Below are 26,660 nucleotides of genomic sequence, written 5' to 3' on the forward strand. Positions count from 1 at the left end.
TTAACTCCTCAGGGAAAAGCCAAGAGGGCGGTGGGTGGGATGCTTTGAGAAATCACGGTTGCCAAGGAAGAGCGGAATGAATGCTGCTCGGATCTTGTTCCTTCCGGACTTCTTCAGAATTGGGCTTTTCCGGCGTAGATCACAGACATGCGAAAAGGCTGTGGAAGAGTTGAACAGGCAGTTCCTGTTTCCGGTAAATGCGAGGAAAGGGTGATTTTGTCGGTGCCGGGGAAAAAATAGCAAGGAAAGGTTTCTTGTCATGGCGCTGGGGAGGGTGGCGGTGCGACATTGGATTCGAAGTTGCTCTTTCCTGAAGACCCGTTTCTTTTGCGAGGCTTCAAGAATAAAATCTGGCGTTGGCCGTCAACTTTCTTCAGGCCATGGAGGAAAAAGGGGAGTCGAGGTATGACCGTTGTTATAGGCGCCGCCCTTCTTATCCTCGCCTGTGCAGGGCCCGAGTTTGTTCTGGCATAGGAGAAAATGATGGTCTTGGTTTGGTCGGAAAGCACGGCTCTCTTTTTTGGCTCCAATTTGGGGATGGGGACATAAGCACAAATTTCTCGTTTTTTGTGACACTGAAAATAAAACCTTTTTTTTAAAAGAAAAGCACGGCTCTCTTAAATGTTTTTTTTTAATCTGCCCTGGTGTGAATTACTCCTTCAGCTTTAAGCGCTACTCTTCTTCGACCTTCTTCAATATCCCATATCTCAGTTACCACTGAATAGGATCCTCCAGCGCCCCAATCCTTTCATGAGGAGGAATGATTCTCAGCAGCCTCTCATGGGGTGAATGCAGAAGACAGGCTGAATCTCAGTGGATGAAATGGTCCTATGTTAACCTCTTGAAGGTTATGGTTTGGGACAACCATGATCAGCCAGACAAGGAATAATGGATGGAAGCTGAACAAAGAGAGATTCAACCTGAAAATAAGGAGAAATTTTCTGACAGTGGGCGCAATTAACCAATGGAACAGAAGTTTCCTTCAGAGGTTGTGGGAGCTTCATCACTGGAGGCTTTCAAGAAGAGATTGGAGTGTCATTTGTCAGAAATGTTGTAGGGTCTCCTGCTTGGGCAGGGTTTTTTGACAAGATGACCTACAAGGACCCTTCCAACTCTGTTAATCTGACCTTCTAATTTGCTGAGTAGGAAAATCAGAAAAATTAAGTTAATAGACCTATCATTTTTCTTTGAGAAAAAATGTATGGCATTTTGGGAGTGTCTATGGAGATTGTCAGTCATCCAGGTTCATGGTTGTCCCAAAGGTGCTTTTTCAAGAGGCAACTGGACTTTCTGATTTTTCTTTGAAGACTTTTCTTTAGAGTTGAAGAAGCTTCTTGGATGAGAAGCAAACTGTCTTCAAAGAAAAGCCAGAAAGTCCAGAAATTCCACCTTTAGCCACTTTGTGAACATATATGCTTAGATTTTAAAAAATGGTATCAGATTTGTAAATAGTTATATTGATTTTTTTTATTAGGCATTTCAAAAATCCAGAATTTTCAGAAGAGGGTTTATATTCTCAGCATTGTCCTACCTGGGATACAACACTTATCTAGTAATCTCTCAGTCTGCTATGGTTCGTGCTGATGTGAAAAGTAAGAATTGTTTTTTCTAAAAATGTACAGTTGTCAAATCCAATCCTCTATTCCTAAAATATAATCTGATTTTTTTAGAGGAAGGATTAAGTATGGCTACTTATTTTTTGCTTGTTTTTTCTCTCTGTTATCCCTTTATAGATCAAATTTGTAAATCCATACAACTCAATAGAACTCTAGTGGGATACAGATTATATAGTATAGGGATGTCAAATTTAAGGCTGGATGTCAGGATCCAGCCTGTGAGTGTTTAATTCTGACCTGCAGTGCCAGCCTGGAAATAGCAAAACACCGGCCTGAGGTGCCTCTGGCAGTCAAAATGGGGCATGGTAAGGGGCGCATACTCCCCCCCCCCCGCACCCCATTTTTGGCTTGGATGGCCTGCAGCAGTCTGCGTTCCCCCCCAACAGCCTGTTTTGGCCGGCAGGGTGCTGCAGAAGACATCCATCCCATCTCCCCTCCCCCCACCCCAAGCAGGCCCTGCCAGAGGAGAACTGCACTGCTGAGCTGACACCCCTTTTTTAATACAATACAAAACAATGTGATAACCAGGGAAACAACATACCTCAATAGAAAACACATACTCAGGTGACTCCTACTCCACCTTACCCTAAGGCCTGGAGGAAAAGCCAAGCCTTCAGTGTCCAATAAAAGGGTAACAAGATCAAAGTTATGTGATCCTATGGGGAATATCAAGAGGCCTAGCACCGAAGTTACTCAATGAAGAAAAATCCATATATTCAGCCTTGCAAATATTTAGATTCTAATTTTGTTCTCTAAAATGAAAAAAGAATGAAATATTATTTCAATCAGTATTTTAAAACCCTGAAGGTTTAAGGAATCTATTTTACTCTTCATACCCTATACCGAAGAGGATAGTTGGAAAATATTGGATCCATCTTCAGGAGATCTTGGAAACTGCAAATAATTTTGCGGACTATAATTTTGTATGCTTTCTATGAGAGCTCTTAAATAACCTTGAAGCTCAGGAATTAATTGTATATTTAAAGTAATCAAATAGAAGGACTTTACTTAGAAAAATATTGATGAGATGAAAAAGCTGTCATAAAATGATTATTGAGATGAAGATGGGCATATGTATCAAATTCTACAGAATTTGCTGCCAATGCATATAAATTGGATTTTGCATATTTTATTTGTTTACAAAATTTATATTTTTGTAAATACTTACATAAAATCATATTTAACATATTAACATATTCCTTCTCTAGCTGACTTTGGCCTTTTATATATCGTCTAATATTTATATGACCTACATCCTTTGGGGGTTTTGTGCCAGTAAAACTCATCTAACTTATCTAAGAGGACATAAATTGGGAAAGATTAGACTAGATCAGTTTTTTATCTTGTAATCTTATATCTCTTTGACACTGGCTCAAAAAGAGGGGTAGTTGTTGGAAACACTTCCTGTTAATAGAATCAGCCTAACAGTATCATATAGAGCTGTTGATAGAAAAAAAGAAATGTGTTTTGACTATCATGATGTTATTTCTATTAAAACTGTCTTCTATTCCTAACTTGAAATACTAGTATGTCTGTGTGCATTATGAATTATTTTTATATTAAGTAATACCTGCTTCACAGATGGGCAGATTCACTGAATTCTTGTTTTATTATATCATAAGTTAATGAAATCCTAGATCAAGCAGACTATCTCTATGGAAGTGGAGAAACTGAAAAGCTTTATCAGTTGCTGAGTGAACACAAAAACAGGTACAGTATGCTGTTTCGGCATGCTCTAATGAACTGAGGTTGGCATAAAGCGCACAGCAATTATACAAAATCACTAGATACTGTAGATGGAAGAGTTGAAATCAGAATTTTAGAATACATTATAATGGACCTTTTAAGTCTTTTTACTCTCATTTAAAAAACAACTTTTTCTTCTAATTGCTTTCAGTGGAAAAGAAAACACTCAAAATGAAATATTAACACATCAGTGCATGACACTATAATAATGATAATGAGCAATAAAACAGTTTGAAGTTCTAAGATCATTTTTTTAACACATTTAGCAGATTGGGAATGTACGGTTCATAAAAACATTCTCTTTGGGTAAATTTGAATATCCCCAACTTTAATTTTTGGAGTTGATTACACTTGTAGAATACCTCTTCTTTCACTAGATATAGTTCACCATAAAATACTAAGTTAAAATTATTATAGTGTCATGCAGTGATGTGTTATTATTAAGCTACCTTTATATTATTTTATATAAAGTTATCCCATAGAACTATTTGGTAATTAAAAGTATAATAAATATGTCTTTACATTGATACCTTACTATGGTACATCATAATCAATATATCCTATTATATATGTTAATATGTAGTGAAAATGCACAAGTGTTATGGCGTCTGGCACGAGCTTTACGAGACCTTGCTCAGCTTAGTCAAACTTCAGCAGAAAAAAAGAAGCAGCTGGCTTATGAAGCCCTTGATTATGCAAAGAAGGCACTTGAGAAAGACAACAAATGTTATTGTGTACACAAGGTCAGATAAACAAATAATTTACATTTTATAGTGGCTCATTTCTGAGTTTAGGAATTTGAAAGGAAAATTGCAACAATTCCTTCATATCGTAAATGACAAACTCATACTCAATTTAATTAGTATATAGCAATTATAATTTCAAACCAGCCTACCAAATGAATCGAAACCAGAAAGTTCCAGAAACACTAGCTGCAGTAATATTTCTACTGACTTGATCACTTTAAAGTAGATACAATATTGAAAATATTGCAATGAGTGATCCATACCAAAGCATATTTAAAGGCAAAACAATGCAGAAGTAGCTGCATGGTCTCAAGTAAAGATTCAGTTGCTTTAAAAGATAAAAGATACATATAACTTGGGTGACCCTGCATGCCCCACAGCACCCTTTTGCTTTTAAAACAAAATTGTTGCATAGTGGAAGATAAATTATAGAAGTGTAATTGAACTAAGTTATTGCCAGTTATTTTTGAGTTCAAATTTTAATTTTAAAAGCTTAGACAGTTGGCTTAGACAGTTATAGCTAGCAATGTCCTGTTTGAATATGAACCTGTCTAGACATTAACATAGAATTTCTTTTAAATGTCTATTTTTTCAGAGCCCTGTCTGAATGTAGGATGTGGGAAAGTTTCTTCTTCACTCTTCCAAAAATATTCTCTCAGGACTTTTATGTAATCTCAACTTGCTTTAAAACCTCCTTCAGCTTGGCCTTGTAAGAAATTGTATGCCATTCATTTAGTTTTAACTATAGTTCATTTTAGACAGTTAACCACCTAGCATTCCCTGTTGACTGAAGCTTAAAATAACAAATCTTTGTGTAGTATGGTTAGAACTGTATTTATTGACAATATGATAATAATTTAATCCCTAAATATTTCATATTGCTAAATAATCTGTTTTATTCTTTTTATTAGTGGTATGCAATATGCCTCAGTGATGTGGGAGATTATGAAGGAGTAAAGAGCAAAATCTCCAGTGCTTTTGTTATTAAGGAACATTTTCAGGTATTTCAAAGTTATTAACTTTTGTATTAACCTTAAATTGTGTCCTCTGCCACACAAACCTGAACATGAGGGAAGAGCAATTTATGATGAAGAATAAATTAGAAACTGAAGTGTTTTTAATTGTTGAATTATATATGAATCATTGATCTCATTGTCTTCATTAATAAGGAATGCTTAAAAATATTTTAATGGATTTTGTGTAACATAGAACATTTTGGTAAGAAAAATATTACAAAAAAATGTAACATTTTTGAAGCCTACATTGGATACATTTAAGTATTAAGAAACCAAAGGATAATTCGTTGTCTCTGAAAAGTCATGATAGGCATGAGTTTAGAATGGTAGTCCTTCATGTTTCAGAAATCTTGCCATTCTTTTTTCAGAGGCAATAATTTATGTTTGCTGCATGCTTGCTGAGGGACACAGTTCTAGTCCCAGAAACTTGAATGCTTCTGTACTCTACCATTGGATTTTGCATTTTTATCCTTTTCAGTGTAGTTAAACTTCTTTGTTTAAAGGGGGGGGGGGGGTTGAAATAACAAACGCAAAGAGCAGTTTAAACTTTTCAGTATGTCATTATATGAAGTAGGAAATTAACATTTCATTAACTTTTAAAATATAGAGCAGAAAAGGTTCACTAACTCAATTTATTTCAGTTTATTTGGCCATTTTCCCCCTTTAATCCATGCTTTAAATGATGTTCATGTATAGCTTGCATTCTGTTCACTGTAGCTCGGCCATATTAAAAATATGGCCACATTTTAAAAATTCAGTATTTCTAAAGGTCTTGAACTTTTCCTGCATTAGAAATCTTTGTGGTCCATTTCTCTTAAAGTACATAATAGTTAAAGTAAACTCTATGAGGATAGGAAATTACCTGTGTCCTTGTTAATAAGCTCCTCCAAAGTGGATAAATAAGTTAGGTGTAAAATTGTTTCAGTTTTCATCCTGGAGGTGAGTTTTGCTGTTCCTGTGGTATCAAAATATAATAAACTACATTCTCTTTTGGAAGATGTACTTCTGAGAATACACAAACCACTCTGAAATACTTGAATTAGGTTGTTGCAGGGTCAGATATAAATCCTAGTAAGCACCTGTTGAATATTGCATATTCCTGATTATAATTTCTTCAGTGTTTCCTTTTTCCTTCAACTACATGTTTCAGGATATTTATGTTTTCAAATATAGTTTGGGAAGCTTGAACAGAGAAAGTTAGATGCTAGAGGACTTAGTGGTAGCTTTCAGAATGTACATCTTAACTATACAAGCCATAGACATGTGGACTAAATATTAAGGATATTTCTCCCTAGACCATATGAAATTCATTACTTTTTTCAGACAAAAATATGCAATGCTGTAATTACATTGTTGCTAAGAATTAGGTAAGTGGAAAGGTAGGAGTTATGGAGGTAAATATTAAACAATGATAAAGAAATGCTTTTGCTTTGTTTTTAACAGAAAGCAATTGATCTGAATCCAAAGGATGCTACTTCACTTCATCTTATGGGCATTTGGTAAGACGATCTTTCTAAACAAAATTATATTTGAAATGCCAACATTTTTGCCTGATATGTGGAATGTGAAATAATTACACAGTGCTTTTAATATTTAGCAATATATTTCTGAACAAATGAACTACTCTATCAGCATTGTCTTACATAACATTATATATACATTTCAGCAATATGTCTTCACTAATTGTCTTTTAAAAACATTGTATTTGCATTTGATTTATCCTCATTTCCTTCTAATTAAACACCAAACTTACCCCTTCCCACTCTACTCTGTTAAGCATATTGATTTAGTGGTTTCTCAGTCATTATTTAGAAGATATTGTCAAGGAGAAATTTACTTTTTCTATATTTGATCCCTGAATAATTTAATTCAAGGATAAGCAGCGTATGGCTCTTTTGATATTTTATTATGTGCCCTCAATCAGTGACAACTCTTAACAACCACATAGATAACAATTGTTAACAATCACATAGATTTTCTCCATGACAATCTCCTTCACTTAGTCCTTCAGGTCTTAATGGTATATTCATTCCCACTGTAACTTGATCCAGTGTTCAGTGGATCAATAATGGTATATTCATTCCCACTGTAACTTGATCCAGTGATCAGTGATTACTAAATTTCAACTTCTTCTTTTTTTTACTATTATAAAATTTTTATTAACCATTTCCATAACATATAATCACATGTAAATTATTACCTAGACAATATCATGTTATAAGAGAGGACAATATACATGTGCAATCATCTTGCTTTAAAATCAAGCCTAGTATACTTCCCCCCCCCCAAGCCCCCACAACCTACCCCCCCTGACTTCCCAGAACCCATACACTGCATAGATATTTAACAACCACAGTCTAAGATATATTGATAAAAAATAAAAGTAGGAAGTTAATAACATCTTTACGTTGAACTTAGCTCCTCCTTGCTAAACTAACTTTAGACAATTTAAATCATTCCTAATTTTAAGCATAGGCTATCTGGAATTTCTTAGTCCCATATTTATTTTGAATATAATCAATCAATATAATCAATTTTTTCCAGTCTCGTTTATATCTCTCATTTGAATGGTCTTTAAGATAGGCAGATATTTTAGCCATCTCAGCTAAATTTGTGACTTTCAGTGTCCATTCTTGAATTGTAGGCAAATCTTCCTTCTTCCAGTATTGCGCCACCAACAGTCTTGCTGCCGTTATTAAATGCAAAATCAGGTTAATCTCTACCACTGTACAGTCAGTAATTATACCTAACAAGAATAGCTGAGGAGTAAATTTTATCCTTTTTTTAAGAATATTTTGTATAATCCACCATATTTTTATCCAAAATGCCTTTTGACAATTTCAACTTTTGTTAGCACTAACATACATGACAATAACAAGAGATCGAGACTTGTATATGATAGTATTTGGAGGATCATATATTTTCCCATTCCAGTTTTTACCTAATGGTGTAGAGATTGCATTTATTATTCATTAATATTTACTTTACTAATCAAGTATCATGTCTTGTCTCTTGTGATAAGTTATTGACTGATTTATATCCTAGGTGGCAACATTTTCCCCAAACCTTTTTTAATTAAAAAAAAGTCTTCTTCCCTAATGTTGAGAAGCTCCAAACTAGGTAATACATCATCTTAAAATATCTGCAAAAACAGTGATGAATATTCTTGTCTTAAACAGGGCCAAATAGCATACAATGAAAGAGATACAGGCTTTGACATGTTAGTCATATTATAGCAATAGCAGTAGACTTATATACCGCTTCATAGGCCTTTCAGGCCTCTCTAAGCGGTTTACAGAGAGTCAGCATATTGCCCCCAACAATCTGGGTCCTCATTTTACCCACCTCGGAAGGATGGAAGGCTGAGTCAACCCTGAGCCGGTGAGATTTGAACCGCTGACCTGCTGATCTAGCAGTAGCCTGCAGTGCTGCATTTAACCACTGCGCCACCTTGGCTCTTTATTATATTATTAGCAGATTGAGCCTTATCTGAGTAAATTAAGACTTTTACATTTCAGCTTTAACATTCTTTCATGAATGAATCTTCCTCAGCTTCTCTAAGCATAGTCCTGCGCACTTCAGGTATTTTTCCCTAGACTTGCATTTGTTCTTAAAGCATTCTTAAGTGAGCACATCTTTATTTATTTATTCAATTTCTATAGCTGCCCATCTCAATTCAGTTGACCCCTGGAGGCAAATTATATCACAATAATTAAAACCATTAAAACAAAATTAGTTACAAATTTGTTCCTCTTTGGCACTTTTCTTCAGCAATTCTTGAATGCTTCGGTGAGTCTTATCCTAATGTCAGCCAATATCCCATAAATCTTAATTAACTGTTCAATCCATCTACCAGCCACTTTTAATCTGGACAGAATAATGATTCTGTCTTCAACAATTATTCAGATGGCTAGTTTGTTTTAGCCACTGTTGTATGTTAACTGTCAGCCTGATCTTTCATTGATCAGTTTCTTCTAATTTTGACATGTTGTCCATGGAGGTTTCTAACACTCTATGCCACCTTTGAAGCTGCGCTTCCTTCTCCACTGAGAAACTGAAGTTATATTCTTATAATTTACCAACCGAGCATAGCATAGACCCAGAAGAAAATGTGTTTGGCTTACTCTCCCTACTCTCAAAATCATTTCAGAGTAAATATTTATATACTTATCTGACTAGCCAAGTCGTAATATCTTTGTGAATCAAAAACTAGTGTTCATACAGAAAAAAAACTAGTCAGTGAGGCCTTTCTACACTTAAGTGGCATTTAACTTACAGCTTTCTCTAGTTGTTTTTTTTGGCAGTGATTTGGAAGTGTAATATTCAGTTAAGCAAACATCATTCTAGAGTTGGGTTAGTTAGAATTCACTGGCCTCCTCTAGTTATGTGATTTTAAATATCTTAGGAGACATATTTAATAAATACATTTTTCATATGTTACAGGTGTTACACATTTGCTGATATGCCATGGTATCAGAGGAACATAGCTGCTATTTTATTCTCAACACCACCCAGCTCTACCTATGAAGAAGTATGTGTCCCATTAGTATTTTCTATAACTTTTTTGGTGTATTATCCTTTAAAACATTGGGAAAAAAGAGATTGAAAGGTCAGTCTTTATAAGCTATGAGGCTATACTGTCAGGCAATAGATTTTTGGATAAAACTTGATATTCTGAAAAATAAATATACCATCTACTAAATGAATACTTATTGATATAATCAATAATATACCAGCTATTTCATAAAATACATAAGATTGATTACATTTGTAAATAAATATATCCTTGAATATAAACTATACAGTATATAACATTCCCTTTTGTGTTTTCTCTTAGAAAACACATTACATTGCAGTTATTGAAGTATTTTAATTTAAAAGATTTAAATTACTTTAATAGTATTCCTCTAATTTTAATGCTAATGTCTTCTAGGCATTACAGTACTTTGAAAAGGCTGAAAATGGTAAGTTATGTTAAGAAAGCACATTGCATGACAATTTAATTGAAATCAAAATTAAAATGTGTTAGATACTATATGAAAGTGTAATTATTTATAGCAGAGTCCCCCAGCGTTTCCGGCTTTGCGGGGGGAGGGGGATGATTTGCTGAAGTGGTTGGCAAGCATGTGTGAACACAACTCCATTTCCACAAGCAGCATGCATGTACACCTTATGCTCACACAAATGGAGCACGCTCACATGACGATGGTGTGGGTGCCCTCACTAGCAGTTTCCATGCCCCAGTTGCAAACACAGCCCACTAATGGGCCATGGGCCACAAGTTGGGGACCCCTGATTTATAGTATTACTTGAAACAAGGATATAGGTACATGAAAGTTCTTCAAATTCCCTTCATCTCTATCTAATATATCTACTGAGGTATCAATGTAGAATGAAAAAATTAGAATCTCTAGTCATTCGAGAGATACCCAAATTATAAATTGGAAAATCCATAATGTTTCGGTAGTGAAACTTGAGTATTGAATATGCAACTTTTTAATTACACTATTCAATACACTATTTAATATTCTTTCAATAGGGATGCTAAAGGAATTGTATGTTAAAACTATCTTGAGAGCATAGAACAAACATATTTATTAAAATGTTTCTATTGATTATGATAAGATTAAAATTAACACCACTTGTTTATACATTGTGTTTCTCAGAAGAGGAATGTGAAATATTTTAGTCATAAATGAACTTGCATCAGAATTTGTATTATAAAGATGTATATTGAAGTGATTTTCATATTGAGGAACAGAAACAAAGTAATTTTCTTCTTAAATTTAATATAAATATATGTTGCATATATATGCAACATATCTATGTGTTGCATTTGTGCTGATAAATAAATAAAGGGAGACTAGTATAGATGTATTTCAAGCTATTTAGCTCTCATCAGCTAGCCATACCCTTACTGAGAATTGAACCTGGGCTGAGAAAGGAAGAGGGCCTGTGGCTTAGTGGCTAGCTGATGAGAACTAAATAGCTTGCAATAGATCTATTCTCGCTCTTGCTCTCTCCCTTCCTCTCCCTTCCTCTCCCTCTCCATGTATGTATGTATGTACTGTCACAACCCCTGGTATGCCCAAATATGGGAGGAAGCATACTGCTTCCCTTTTCTGTCTTTCGGCTCACCCTAAGAACCATCCAGGCAGAAAGCCATTTTTTTACATTTACTTTGTTACATTTGTGCTGATAAATTTATTTTTATCAACATAAATTTATTTATCAGCACAAATGCTGATACACACAGATGTCGATTTGAAATAAAAACATTACAGTGAAGATAGAACCAAATATCCTTCACCACTAAGCAAAATGTACATTATCTTTTTTCTATATATGTACTGAGATTATGCTTAACTTTTTAAAATATTAGAAATAAATAAGCTGTACATTATAAATGAAAAACCAGAAGTTTTTTGTTTGTTTTCATTTCTGTGTAGTTGAACCAAATTTCTATAGTAAAAACTTGCTGTTCTTGGGAAAGACTTACATGAAATTAAATAATAAAAAGATGGCCCTTCTCTGGCTAACAAAAGCTAGAGATCGGCTACCACATACAGAGGAAGATAAGCAGGTAAGTTACTTTCACAGCCAGATATGTATATGGATATAAAAAATACATTTTCAAATATTCCTGTGCTAGAACACATACTGAACGCATATCAATGCTGTCATTAGCCTCATGTTTTAGCCTAAAGCCGTGTTCCCCAATCTTGGTAATAAATTGTTCCACTTTCAGATCTAACCAGCCAACATGGTCTTTGTTGAGAGTAATCATCTGAGTCATTGTGAATTGGACATGGACAGCATCTAAATTTAATAAATTATTAATCTAAAGAAACAAATCTTGAAAATGTATATTGAAATAATTCATAATTTTGTTATGAAATGTTAGATGCTGACATACTATCAAATTATTATAGAAATGTTAGATCTGGCATAATATGAATATTGTTATTAAGCATTGTCAATGTTTTTCATTGAAACTAAATTTAAAAATGGACGTTTGGAATACGCCGTGGTGGTGAATCTGTGGGCATGCGTGCTGTCACTAGCTGCTCTTCTGGTTTCTGGCATGTGCATGTGCCAGCCAGCTGGTCTTTGTGAGCGCCGGAAACCCGAAGACAAGCTGACTGGTGTGCATGCTGGTCTTTGGGTTTCCAGCAGTCTGGCGTGTGCGCATTCGTTTGGGCATTTGGTGCCAAAAAGGTTCGCCATTACTGGAATAGAGGAATTTCCTGTAGATTTCTTTCTGTCCCTTTTTCAGGCTTTGAATGGGTTGTAAATGATTTTATAAATTTTGATAACGGTACTCTGGTTGGGTTCCACTGAACTACTTGTGAGAATTTTATCTGGAGCTTGGCTTATCAGTTTTAATTTATAGCTGCCCTGAGGTAAATTGGTTTAAGCGATGATTATTGACTCAGATTTGTAACTAAGCAGAAACTTGAAGCCAACTCTCTCAGTGGAAGTTCAGAGCCCAATATTGTTTGTTTGTTTAATATCTTTGTATACCAATGCAATAAAGAAAACCTCTTTGCTGTTCACATTAAAAAGAAATGCAGCCCAAAACCCCATACAAAATAAATACAAGGTTTTTTTTAAAGATGGTACTATTAAATCAAAATGGGGAGGGCTCAGCAAAAAAGCCTGGCTTTTAAGATCAGATGCAAAAGCAATACAGAAAGATTTCTGATTTCTAGGGAGAGGCCACACGGCACCAGTTTCTATCTGATCTAATCTTGGAAATCAATGTCTGTGTAGATTTTCTATTTTCTTAAAAAATAATCAAAGGCAAATTAGCAGATGAGTGCATTACACAACTATTTCTCCATGATTTGCATGCTGTGTCAAACAATATTTTTTTCACTTCTATTGTTCCAGGTACAAAAAGAAGCATTGGAAATATTAAATTCTATATGACATGATTTCTCAAAATATCTGAACTAATGAACTAAGAAACTAAAGAGAAAGCTAAACAGTTATATTGTGGTTCAAATTGGTATATGAAGAAAAGAATTTTTAGAGAAGAATAAATTCCAGATTTTATTGACATTTCCATCTACATCTATTAATCCATTTGTATACATTTTTTGTCCAGAATGGAGAGAGAAAAATCAGGAAACAGTTATGAAATTTACAAATATTCAGAAATAATAGCTTTTAATTTTAATCTCTACTTTTCTTGTTTAAACTGTTATTTTAAGTCATTTTCTGGCATGGTTTTAGGTAGTTCATTTGGATAACTATACTGTTTTTGTTTTGGAGAATTTAGTAGGATAGAATATGCTTGCTTTTATATGTCAAAGGATAATTTGTTAAGATATTGTTATAAGAGTGTGGTGGCACAATGTATGGAGCCGGGAGTTCAATCCTGATGGGCTCAAGGTTGACTCAGCCTTCCATCCTTTCAAGGTTGGTAAAATAAGGACCCAGATTGGGCCAACATGCTGACTCTTTAAACCATCTAGAAAGGGCTGTAAAGCACTATGAAGTGCATATAAGTATGAATGCTGTTGCTAATGCTATTGTTTACCTTAATATGTAAAGATATTTTTAAGCACTGTAAGTGCTTATTTTACATTTTGACTTGCAGCCAATATATGAATAATTGAGCTTTTTGGTTTCTGGCAAGATTTATTGCCTTTCACATCTCAATCATAGTTCCTTAGAGATATAATCTGTTTTCTGATTTTAAACAATACCGTTCATTTGCAATAATGTTCTTTTAAAATAAAAAAGACACCAAAAAACCCATGAACAAATCTAAATATGAGAAAGAAAAATTCAAAAACAATATAGCTTTTGACTAATAGTCTTGAAACACAATATTAAACTATACAGATAGGTATTTCTTTCGATTAGGTAAAGTCATAAGCAGAGAGCAAATGAGCTCAAGGATTTAAAACTAGGATGACATATCCTTTTATTATAAAAATAAGTTCATGCTTTACTTCAATATGAAGACTTCTAAATCATGCAAATAACTAATATCTACCTAAATAGTTATCTTTAATTTTTTTAATGAAAAACCCTAGTCCTGAGAATAAGTCAAAAATTTTGGGTGCTGTTAATGTATCTGCATCAAATAGTGAAGTTTTTCTTTAAAAATGAATATATATTTTTATAGCAGAAGAGCTAACCCTATATATTAAAAAGCTGAAGGTTTCACGCTCCTATCCTCAAAGCCTCTGTGCCTATACATAGCTATGTTTTTTTATATTGAGGTTTGATAGTTACATTATAAGAAAAAATTATAAGGAAAAAAAATGAGGACAGCATGACCATATAGTGATTAGAAAAATAGCCTCTATCTCTTTGTGGGAATGTAAATCAGCTAAGGCAAATCATTGACATAACTTATATAGAAATTGGCTTGGTTGAAAGAATTGGAAAAATGCTTTTTACTTTTAAGCACCTAGTTGTAAACTCTGCTAAAGAAATAAAAATACAGAACTCTTCAAATCACTAACAGCATCTTAGAAGACATACCAGTAGAAAAATATATACAAAAAAGGCTCAGCAGTTCTTATTAGAAGAAACTTTTTATCACAAGTAAAAGAAATTGCATTTAACACCAATTAACTTTTCTCTATTCTAGAAAATACTTCGGTACAGTTTTACTTGTATGCTATTTATTAGCTGAGAAATCCTTCCTGCAAATTCTAAATTTAAGCTTGGAGGAGCATCTGATTTGTTTCATCTTCCCCTCCCCATTTTAGCACACAGGTTCTTGGCTATCTCTCTCCTGCCAGAGAAATGCGTGCAGTTACTGAAGGAATGAATGCTTTACCACCTAGAGAATGAAGGGTCAGAAAATTATGTGAACCTTTTGAAATGCTATGGGTTGTTTTTTGGGGGGAGAGTATTTGTATATTGGTTTTTTATTTTTGTAAGCTGCTGAGAGTCATTGAGAATAAGTGGACAACCATATAGTTGTTTTTTTTTTAAAAAAATATATCACATTTTTAGTCAAGTTTCAGAGTTCCAACGCTTATTTGGAAGATATTGGTACATTGTTATTCATATAAAGCCTTATTTTTTAGAATATTGCAAAGGGTTTCATGAATGCAATACAGAAGCCAAACCATTGAAACATTTGCTCATTAAAACCAGCAAGGTGCACTTTGGTTATCCCATTAGTAACATCTTTCTCAGGCATCAGTTACTTTTTCTCTCTCTTATAAAACTGCTTGGGGAAGCCAAGGCATCTTTTTGAGCCTTTGTATTAGAGAGATGGAGATAGAAATTGAGAGTTGCACAAAAACATACAGATCCAATACATGGGAATCTGGATCCATTCTAAATTTTCCACATAAATTATAATGAGCACTATTGATTTTCGAAAGAGAGCATTTATATCTCCTTTCTTAAATACCGAAATCTTTTAAGTATATCCTTGTTTTACAAAAATATATACAAAGTAGCCAATCTCGTGGAACTGGAAGAGATATTTTTGAGAAGATTGCTTCTGTAAGCTATTGAATATTGATACTTGGATTTCCTAATTGAACTTGAACGGTTTTAATAGCTAATTGTGATGAAACATTGCACAATGCAATCTGTCTATCTTCCTTGGCAGACAAAAATACTGTTTCTTTGCTATTGGGAAATCATATAAGAAATCATAGTGTGATATCTTTAACAGCCAGTGAATCAAGGTCTGCCAAATTGTGCAAAAATTGGCAAAGTAAATAAGATATTCTGTTAAAAAAATAATAATACCCTGCACTCATGACTTGCACTTAAGTAAATTTCATTGCAGTCATTGAAACCTAAACTCCAACTGGGGTTACTGTTCATGAAAATCGCTCATTGATAAACTTAGAATACATGCACATTGCCTAGTCTTCCCAGCATGGGAAAATTGCCATAGCACATTTGTTCAACTCTTTGACAAACTTTGGGGGGGGGGGGAGGGGAGAGAAGGAATTTTTGAAAAGTTGCTCATTTCCTCCAATCTTCCAGACATAGAAAGGTATTGCTAAATACCTTATTGCTTTTCTCTTGATAGTCCATTAATCAATGTTTATGAACCTAAATATTTTAATATCTCATGCTGTAATTCTTAACTTCAGTAGTTTCCCTTCCCATGGTTGGAATTGGATTTAAGTATTCCATTCATGACTGCACATATGAGGAGCACAGTTCTCACAAAGTTAGAACACTGGGCAGTCAGCAGTGCTTGTGTTTGAGACCTGTTGCTGCTATGATTTGGGGTAAGCTCCTCTCACATGCTTCAGCTCCTGAACCAGCAGTTCAAAAGAGGGTGACAATGAATAGATTTATGGGTACCACCTCAGTGGATAACTTCATGGGGACAGAAAAGGAGCCCACAACTGGATGTCCCTAGGCAACAGTGATGTCATCGGCAAACCTATGGTGCTTCTGACACAGAAAATATCACTGCTATTAGCAGCAATTAGCTAAAAGATACATAATTTAAAAAAATGAACTGAGCCAAGCCGAACATCTCTAATTTACCAGTAAAACGTGGAAAAATACAAAATGGAAGAAAAACTACATTTACCTTTACTTACCTAGGGCTGCCCTTGTTTAGCTCTTCTAACTTCCAATAAAACTGGCCTTGAGTTTTATTTTCCTCTTTGCCCCTTTTCCCAAATAAACTTATACAAGCATTTCATTTGTATGTTTTCTCTTTGCAAATTGTCCTCTGAATAACAGACCCAATAAAAATAAGCATACTTTGTGATGCACTGTATTCTTTATTGTTAATTACTGATTTACAAGATTACCTTTGCAATGTTTCAGTCATTCAATAGTGCAAATAATAGTGTTTCTATTGTTCTGAATGTAGAATTTAGGTAAACCATTTCTTTGGATATTTTTTGAAGTTTTTTTCTTTATAAACTAGCATAATTCAGATGACTCCAGACACATTTTTTTCCCAAATCTTCAGGGTATTTTTAAGGCGCCTATGTATATTGTGGGAGGGCATTATGACATTAAAAACATATTGATAGGGGGAAGTTATCTAAAAAGATAGACTGAAGGCCCATTAATTCAGTGCTTTTATCAAAGCATTCTCAGGTTAATATCCATGAATAATAAAGTGTAACAATATGTAGAAAAATAAGGTTTTGGTAGAATTCAACTGCTATATTGAGAAAATGAATAATAGCAGATTCATACTGCATTTACAGATTTTTTTGCAGTTTGATATGTTACAGAAATGTTAATTCTAGGAAATTTATTTTGTGTGTGTACAAAACTGTAGGTTTAATGGAATTTACAATGAATAATGAATGCATGATACAATGGTAATTTAAAATGTTACTCTAGTAAGGAAGCACAGTTTGCTAAAAGTAGCATTTGATATAATTCACATCAATGTTGTAGAATTTATCATAGATTTGCAAATAGCAAATGCCCTCAATACTGCTAAAATAATTTAATGTTTTATATATATATATATAATATTGTACACTTAGTGACAAATAAGACAGCCTTTATAAAAACAAAATTTAAAGATGTTTAGCAACATCTGGATTTATTGAAGTTAAAAATGGATGAGAATACTGAACACTATTAAAATCAATTCAATTGTGCAAGCTTTTGTGACTAGTTTCAATAGGGGTCTCTAAATCCATAGCAAAAAAAATAAAAATCCATGAGCAGAAGAATTCACATTACTTTTCATATTCTACTAAATTTCAAATTAATTTATCTTATGAAATAGAGGCATATAACCAATATTGTGGAAAAGCCGGTAAAATACCAGAGTAGGGCAGAATATGAAAGCAAATTTTGTTTTTTCTTTAAGATTACCTACTGTTCTCTTGGAAATAACCCAAGATAATATGTAAACAATTTTTAATGCTGATCAGTGAGTTAAAATAGTCTGTTCAGCTTCTGTTTGTGAGTCAGAACAGTGGCACCAATATCTTAATCACATTCATTTTACTGTACATTACTCTTGTGCAAGTAATAAAGGCTTTACCTATGACCACAGCTACATAGACGTAGCAAAGAGGGTTAACAGTTATTACTTTTTAAAGAAATTAAGCTGATAGAATTATATTCTATCATTTAAAAGAGCCAGCAGCATTTTTCTATATAATGAGATGTACTTGGCAGAAGCCTTTTAACATCTTTTATAACAGCCATGCAATAGAAAGAACCTTAGAGATGTTGCATAAATTAGAAGATTACAGAGCAGTCTGTACATTTCTGAAGTCAGGAAGAAACTCCTGATCCTCTGAATGGCTGTGATATTTTTTAAGTTTAAAGCTCTATAAAACTAGAGCTCACTTGTTTATATGTGTATATATATGTGTATGTGTATATATACACAACATAAATACACATACACACACACATTTTAAAATAAAGCCTCTTTCTGCTTCAATTTCATTCTGGCCGATCTCTGAGGACAAAATAAATAAGTAGAGAAAGTAAAAGTTTTTGCATATCTTTGTGGAAGAACAGAACTGCTTTTTAAAAAGATTTCCAGAAAAACTGCTATACAGAGAGACAGCTTATGTACAACTAACTGTGCAATTTAGTTGCTCCAGCCTATCGGGGGAGGTGAAAGCTTCACTTTGATGAATCTTACTCTTGTCCAAATCCTTCTGTTTCTTCAATTGCAAAAAGCAACTTTTCTTTCAGCTGTTCATAGCTTTTATAAGGCGGTAAATCTAAACGATTAAAACTGCAGAGAAAAAAGAAAAAACATTTATTTCCTATATTATTCTTTCTGATAAGATCTCGCCATTAGTTTAATGATGCAATAACTTATCATTTTATATCTTAAGTACTTTCAAATCTCACATTTTAACATTTCTTTCCACTGATCCAAACATTCAAGAAAATTCTGAAATATGCATTACAGATTAGCAATTTCCAGAGTTATAGCTCAGATGTTTACATTTCTTTGCCAGACAAGCACAGTGATATTGACAGATCCTCCTCCACTTATTTGTTCTTGTATTTTTCACTTAGCATGCATTGAGAAATATTTTGTCTGGTTGCCCTTAAAAACCCACCTCTGCTACAGAAAAGAATTGTTTTAAATCTTTCAATACCTGCATTAAAGAACACCTTTGGTGTGAATTAATGTATATCTCTTAATAAGACAATGGCTGGCACTTGAAAGAGCTGAATACAATACATGCAGCAAAAAAGCAGATGTGTTATTATGTCGTTAGAAATCACCCCAAAGCTAAGATAAGTTGTAGTTGAAAGGGGGCTAAAAAAAATTCTAGGACTGTAAATTACTAAAAAAAACCTAAAAAAATTGGCAATGGAAACTATTTCCATGTTATTGCTAAATAAACTTTGGATTTGTCTCTGTAAGAATTGAATTGCAGTACACCTCAGCATATCTTACTAGTATGCTAAGTAAATATAACACGCACTAGTCTATATGCTAGTGTAATATCTGCAGCCAGCGATACCTTAAAAGTGTAGCAAAACTACATCATAGATTTCTTGCTTGTTGTCTTCTAAAATAATGGACCATGAATCCTATAAATGTACTTAGTTCAATGGATCTACACAGCACACAACTACGGTAAGTCTGCATTAAGGTCTTCCTCCACATCATTTTTCTGTTTTAACTCACCATGTGTGACTTCTTGGTAACCAGGTTTCCTTCCCAACCTTTTCAACACAGAATTTCTGAGGACCATTACTTCCTGGGAGAAAAAAAACCCAAACCCTTTTTTTAGCAGCCATGAAGAACTTAATATCATTTTAATATTTCAGAAAGGGTAGCTTTATAAGATACCAGTTAAGAATTATTTACACTGATTAGTTACCCATGAGCTCTGCAAATCCTCCCAGTGGTAACCGGCAAGTACCAGTGACAAATTGCATCAGTCTCATACGGACTTCATTATCAGCTTCTTTTATGAACTATAAACAGATGTAAAAGAAATATTATTCTGAAATGTCATCTAATTAAAAATTATTTTTAATAGAATTTTACTGTTATTACACTTGCCTCAACTTTTTCTACTAAAATAAAATGCAAAATGCAGGAGAACTGTAACACAAAACCAAAACACATACCCTATCAAAGAACTGAATATCATCAACATATCTGTACAAAATAAACCTCACATAAAAATCTAGGAACACAGTCCATAATAATGCGGTTACAACACATATCTCAGAAAAATAAAGAGCACCCCAATAAATATCTGCAGAACCAAGATTATCTTATTACATTATAAGATTTTACACTGATCTTCATTTATTTGACCTGTTTTCTGAATTGTTGGGTTTTTTTAAGCATTTCAGATGTCAAATATGCTGTCTTGCTAAACAGTAGAATGTGCATGACTCATTACTGGTTTCCTCTTGCTAGTAAGTACTGATACTCTATTATTTACATTTAAGGTATAGATGATGGCAGTCAGACAGGGAAAATTGTTTGTTTCCCTATTTGTGCCTTCTTTAAGTTCATATTTTCTTCATTCTTTGTTCCCTCTTTGATATTAATGATCATTTCAGCAGCTGGAAACTGCAATTCTACTTTTTGTTTTTGGCAGTCAGTCAAGGAGAAAAAGGTAAATATTTTTTTTAATATTAGCCAAAGGACACAGTCCAATTTCTTGTCTGCCTGAAAGCCTACGTTCAGACACCTGATAGAGATTTACAAGAGAATATTTATTTTAAAACACTTTTAAAGTACGTCTTTAAGGGGCTAACTGGAATTATTTTTTATTCTTATTGTTCAAACATGTAACTTATTAAGTGTTATGTGAAAGATTAAAAAAAGTGGACCCATCCTCACTTTTTATCAGAATAGATAAACCCCTATGGCAAATAACTGTTGTCAGTTGAAGACTTCCAAATTTGGCTGCAAAAGCCTAGCAGGGTCAGTAGATCAGCAGGAAAGGCTTAAAGTTTTCAGCCTTTGTCCAGATATTTGCAGCACTAAAAACCTGTCCTGTATCTAGTGTTTCATAAAGCCAAATATCATAATACTGTTTTGCTTTAGAATTTGAGATTAGTACAACATGGCTCAGGAAAACATTTCAAATTTGAAACAAAATACATATATACATGTATTCATGCGTTCCCCTAATTTCTTACAAGTGCCTTAAATATACACTCTAATGATCTTTATTTATTTGACCTGTTTTCTGAATTGTTGGGTTTTTTTTAGCATTTCAGATGTTGAGGTAAAATGATATTAATATTTCAAAAAACCTCTTTATAATTGAAAGGTATAGCCAAGGAATTTTTAAAAGATGTCAAGATGAGCCTATAAAAAGCTTTAATTGGGACATTGGATTCATAGCCCAAGTGAACGTTTTCAACATTTTTGGAATAGATTAGCAAACATTCATATGTTCTTTAAGTACAAATAAAATTATTGCTCTGTCCAAATGCATCCATGTTTGATGTCTTCACTTTGAAAAGAAATTAACATTGAATTCCATCACTACAAACTTTTCACTACGACACACGGGAAACAGTAAATTAAGAATGCAAGATTATTTCAGTGTAGAGAAAAATGGGAAATATCAATTACATTGAACAAACTTACCTAAATTTTTGGGGACTTCTGCAAATTACTATAGTAATCATACATGATGGATATACGAAAAATTCCTGCAAATATCAGGAATTTAAAAATTTTGCTTTATTTCAGAATTGCTTTTTTAAAATCCACATGATCACCCACTTTATGTTTGCTGATTCTCTGAACAAATAAAGTAGTATACCTGCCAGAACCACATTATTTGTTTGCTATTTCTTGTATAATGGCGATAAACAGTGTTTCTTTGCCAGTCCGCCATATCAACCTCTTGCATTCCACAAAGCATAACCTAGAAAAGTTCACAAAATTTAAGATACTATTAGCTTGTTTTTAAAAAAATATAAATTAAAATATTTTTCAATATACCATTTTACAGCACTGCCATCTGCTTGTTTATTTACTGAATACGGATATAGCTATTTACTTGTATTAATCCTCATTGTAATATTTTAATTTAGAAGAATTTTATCCACTACAGCTGAAAAATCTCACCTCCAGTTCTTTTTCATCAAAATACTGTAGCCATTGAAGAGGAACAACTTCATTGAATCCATCCAAGAAAGCTTTGGTTTGTTCTTGTACTCCTCGTGAAAACCGCCACTCTGCCATTAAACTAAAACAGAAGAAATATTATAACTCTGAAAATAACATTTTTTTATTTTAAAGTATATAATGCAGGGGTGTCAAACTTGCGGCCCAGGGGCCAGATGCATCACATGCAGGCCACACCCACCCTGGCTCCACATAGGTAAAAAATGTTGGGATACATCACGTGACGCGATTGAAATTTGACACCCGTGATATAATGTATAACAAATTGAATAAACCCAAAAGACTCCAGAATTACTATTTTTTTAAAGACTGCATTCATAGCATTACTGATTATGTGCCATCAAGAGGGAGTTGATTCTTAGCAAGCATAGAAAACATTTTTTCCATTGCAGTTTGTCCCTAACCTGGTCCTTCAGGTCTGCCAATAGTCTGCTATTGTTCCAACATATTCCATATTAATATTAGTTCTTTCTTCAACATAATCTGAGCATTAACTATGAACATTTGCAGCCTGAACTCTAGCTATAAAAACAGAATTCAGGGCCATTTGAAAAACTGGGCTACCCAATTTGTATGTGTGTGTATATATTTTGGGCAATTCCTTTTTCACAAAGTCTTGGGATAAAGAAAATCCTTTCTGTCCTCATATATGGTTCTTAAAGTTCATCGCACTTTGGCATTGAGAGAAAGCCAAACATTATACAAAACATACAACTATGTATATAAACAAATTTATCCTTGTCCTTTATTTTACTCTATCCCCCTACCCAATATATTCTTCTTTGTTTTCTTCAGTGACAAGTAAATTTGATCCTCCTGATTTCAGCTCATGTGATGTAACCTTTCCTAGCAGCTCCATGTCAACACAGAAGTACATTTCTAAATTACATTCTTCTATATTGTTGTCCCTAAGAGAGAAAGGTTAAAAAAAAGAGATTAACCAAAAATGTTCACTTTATTTTGACACAAAAAACTGTGAACATCCGAAAAGATGTACAAACCTTATCCAAATTAGAGAATTATAAAACTCAGTGTCAATAGATTCCAAATCTTTTATTGTGAGTTTCTTATTTAGCATGCGCTTGTAGAATGGCAGGGAAAACCCAGTATCAATGAATTTGCCATGAAACAATGCCTGTTGAAGATTTAAAAGGTCAATGTAGTATTTGATATAAACATTTTTAACTATTAACTAGAAAACTTTTAAAGAAAATAGTACATCTGATAAAAACAGTGTACTGATAACTCAAAATGGATTGTTTCTAGTTGTAAGTAGAATGACATATATGGATTGTGTGGAAGAATGCTTAAGCAGAATAGAAAAGAAGAACACTCCATACTGAAGGAAGCCTTGACAACAATTACCCTGGGAGGTGATATTTCAGATGTAGCTTCAGAACATAGCCATAGCCAGTGCTATGAACAGAATAATGGCTGTGAGCTTCATGTTCCAAGTCAACACTCTACATAATAATGCTCTAAACATACATCTGGTTAAATACCAATAATGTTAAAACCTAACCAAAAGAAAATAACCTATAGCAAGTATGAGGAACTAAAGAAGTCATTTTAAATACACTTAAAACACAAGAACAGTTTTTCCCCGAACACCATCACTCTGCTAAACAAATAATTCTCTCACCACTGTCAAACTATTCACTAAAGCTGCATTACTATTACTATTAGTCTTCTCATTGTTCCTATCACCCATCTCCTCCCACTTATGATATATGACAGTAACTTTGTTGCTTGTATTCTTACAATTTATGTTGATATTGTTTCCTGATTGCTTATTTGTTCCCTGTGAATATCATTAAGTGTTGCACCTTATGATTCTTGACAAATGTATCTTTTCTTTTTATGTACACTGACAGCATATGCACCAAAGACAAATTCCTTGTGTGTCCAATCACACTTGGCCAATAAAGAATTCTATTCTATTCTAAGTGCAGTTAAGGGATCTACCCAAACTATTCTAACTTTAGAAAATATATACATATTTTTATTTATCCAGAGGACGCAACTAAATCCAATTGTTCTAGTCTGTATTAATAAATTTTGATTATATTCCAACAAATAAGTGATTTTTATCTCTTAAGGTGGGAGCGGGCAACTTTCTTAAACTTATTTATTAGACGTAGATCATCTCTGCCCTTCAGGAGCTCAAGGCAGCCTATCTAGTGCCACCCTCTCCTCCTATTTCCTCCTATTTACTCTTATAATAACCAACCTCTGAGATATACTAACCTGAAAGGGCTTAAATTCACTTAAAGAGCTTCCATGAAGGAGAGTACACTAAAATCTGCACATCTTCACTTTAACATTTTTCCCTAATACATCCATTATTGTATGCCCATTTTAAATTGGAAGTACACTGAAGACACTGAAGAATATGAAGAACTGTCTTTTTATCAGACATAGTAGTCCAATTAGTGTGAATGATATCATCTCAGTTATAAATAATTTAAGAAAGTTAACTTATTTTCTGTACTAAATATATATGAAACCATGCAGATTAGAACACAATTCCCAGTATGTTCCAAATAAAAGCAAAGGACATATATTTCCATAACAAGATACTTTGCCTAGATCTTTCTATTAATTTAAGGCAGAATAAAATGTTAAAATATCTATGTTACATTGTTAAAACTTACATTGTCATGTTTATATTGAAATATATATTTACATTTATTAGTATTGGTAATAATAATATATACATAAAACTACATAAAATCATGATTTCCCCCAAATACATACAGATTAATATGTAGCTATGAATATATAAGTATGCATGATAATCTTAAGGATCAAGTGCATTCAGATGAAAAAAGTGTATGTCTTCTTTGATACCTGGATTTATTTACTGTTAGAAAGTAACACTCAGCTAGATACAATTTCTTGTTAATTTATGTCAACAACAACAACAAACGATTCAGGTATTTGAAATAAACTTTAAACTAAGATTTTTCTTCTCAAGGAAAACATAACTTGCTCCCTCCATATTCTAGTCTTCTGAGTTTCTTTTTTGCCTATCTCAGCACCTATTATTGTTACGCTGAATCTTATTGTCCCCAGAGCTAGACAAAGCATTAGTATGTACTTTAGTATTTTATGAAGAAAATCCTTGCAAAATCCAGTGAAAAGCCTTACTTTGATTTCGGATATTTTTACTTTATAAAAATAAGTTATTAGAGACACATCCAAAATACAATATTAAATCAGAGTAAAGTACATCCATTAAAGCAAATTAATAATCTGACCACAAGAGCTTGCTTATATGATAGACACCAAGGTTTTGTCAAATGAATAACTTTCTTCATGCTTTTCCTGTATATTCACTAACACTGCAATGGATATATACTGTACTCCTAAAGGTTTGTTTCTCTTGCTCTGTGCCAGCTTTATTACTCAAATTTCCCTTTCTCAATTAATGATTGTCCTTCAATCCCATTCTCAAATCTCTGAGGATTTCTAGCTGATCTTCCCACCATTTCCTTCAGAATTTTCTTTTTCTCCTCCCACAACCTAAAAATATTAAAATAGCCCTTCCCTCCCCTTGCTAGGTGGTACTGATGGGATGCCTTTTCAGTGTCCTGGGCATGATTGGACTTGCCTTTTTTACCAGCCCATGTGTTCCCAGTCATTCCTATATGCAAGGCTGTATTAACTCTCCTGCTTATGGTAAAGGATATTTATTGTCTTGTCTGATAAGCCACTGATGGTACAAAATTCATGAATGGAGGTGGGATAGAAGGTTATTTATTATGGACCATTCAAAATAGTTTTTGTCTACAGGGCGGGGCATAACCTTTTCCTAGGGGGTCACAGCAACACTTGTAATAACAACACAAATAATTCATACACCATTCGAAAGCCCATCAAAAACTGAGTTTATTGACACGATTTAATAGTCAGTATGACCACCATTAGCCCTTCGAACAGCATTCAAACGAGGTGCCTCTCGAAAGGCAATGCATTTTATTCTGTCAATGATCCTTTGTTCTTCCGAATCGAATTTTCCAGCCATTCTTAAAGCAAATTTAACATTTAATAGCTCATTCAATTCAGTTTTTTATGGGCTTTAAAATGAGGTGTCGCAGAAGTTGTAAACTGCTGTCGATCTTGCTGTGACCCCCTAGGAAAAGGTTATGCCCCGCCCTAGAATTGCAAAATAATGACTGTTTGAAGATTTGTTGTGTTCTTATCCACCTCGTTTGAATGCTGTTCGAAGGGCTAATGGTGGTCATACTGACTATTAAATCGTGTCAATAAACTCAGTTTTTGATGGGCTTTCGAATGGTGTATGAATTATTTGTGTTGTTATTACAAGTGTTGCTGTGACCCCCTAGGAAAAGGTTATGCCCCGCCCTGTAGTCTAAAATCTTAGGAACTTAAATATGCCCACCTGCTTATTCTATTTCTCCTACTTTTTCTTCAAGTGCTGCTACCTATACTTTCCAGA

General features: G+C 33.7%; 2 protein-coding genes across 6 annotated transcripts in view; one reads left to right on the top strand and one right to left on the bottom strand.

The window, feature by feature from the left end:
- The first annotated feature begins 204 nt into the window (after nucleotides 1–204).
- RMDN1 (regulator of microtubule dynamics 1) lies at nucleotides 205–15,400 on the top strand. Of its 2 annotated transcripts, XM_014069209.2 has the most exons (10): nucleotides 205–403; nucleotides 1,475–1,592; nucleotides 3,239–3,326; nucleotides 3,946–4,105; nucleotides 5,020–5,109; nucleotides 6,568–6,623; nucleotides 9,568–9,655; nucleotides 10,058–10,088; nucleotides 11,574–11,707; nucleotides 13,018–15,400. In XM_014069209.2, the coding sequence occupies exons 1-10, from the start codon at nucleotides 260–262 to the stop codon at nucleotides 13,054–13,056; spliced, it is 948 nt and encodes a 315-aa protein (XP_013924684.2). In that variant the 5' UTR covers nucleotides 205–259; the 3' UTR covers nucleotides 13,057–15,400. The 2 variants fall into 2 exon arrangements, with proteins under 2 accessions (XP_013924684.2, XP_087563024.1); XM_087706898.1 differs by lacking the exon at nucleotides 11,574–11,707.
- Nucleotides 15,401–16,035: 635 nt separating this feature from the next.
- WWP1 (WW domain containing E3 ubiquitin protein ligase 1) overlaps nucleotides 16,036–26,660 on the bottom strand; it is a 67,694-nt gene continuing 57,069 nt past the window's right edge. For all 4 annotated transcript variants that reach the window (XM_087706892.1, XM_087706893.1, XM_014069203.2 and 1 more), the window contains exons 18-24: nucleotides 23,200–23,333; nucleotides 22,966–23,106; nucleotides 22,139–22,259; nucleotides 21,831–21,935; nucleotides 19,914–20,010; nucleotides 19,718–19,790; nucleotides 16,036–18,805 (exon numbers count right to left, since the gene is read on the bottom strand). In XM_087706892.1, the coding sequence (XP_087563018.1) occupies nucleotides 18,706–18,805; nucleotides 19,718–19,790; nucleotides 19,914–20,010; nucleotides 21,831–21,935; nucleotides 22,139–22,259; nucleotides 22,966–23,106; nucleotides 23,200–23,333 (771 nt within the window). In that variant the 3' untranslated portion in view covers nucleotides 16,036–18,705. The remainder of the gene's footprint in view (nucleotides 18,806–19,717; nucleotides 19,791–19,913; nucleotides 20,011–21,830; nucleotides 21,936–22,138; nucleotides 22,260–22,965; nucleotides 23,107–23,199; nucleotides 23,334–26,660) is intronic.

This window comes from Thamnophis sirtalis, unplaced genomic scaffold (genome assembly GCF_051295495.1).
Source record: "Thamnophis sirtalis isolate CommonGarterSnake01/CBP01778 unplaced genomic scaffold, rThaSir2_p1.2 scaffold_2, whole genome shotgun sequence".
Lineage (NCBI taxonomy): Eukaryota > Metazoa > Chordata > Lepidosauria > Squamata > Natricidae > Thamnophis > Thamnophis sirtalis.

Bases quoted from the DNA above. Each gene is read 5' to 3' on its own strand.
- RMDN1 (XM_014069209.2), top strand. From the start codon at position 260: ATGGCGCTGGGGAGGGTGGCGGTGCGACATTGGATTCGAAGTTGCTCT. The intron at 1,593-3,238 runs GTAAGAATTGTT...TTATATCATAAG, and splicing joins GGTTCGTGCTGATGTGAAAA to TTAATGAAATCCTAGATCAA. The intron at 5,110-6,567 runs GTATTTCAAAGT...TGTTTTTAACAG, and splicing joins TTATTAAGGAACATTTTCAG to AAAGCAATTGATCTGAATCC.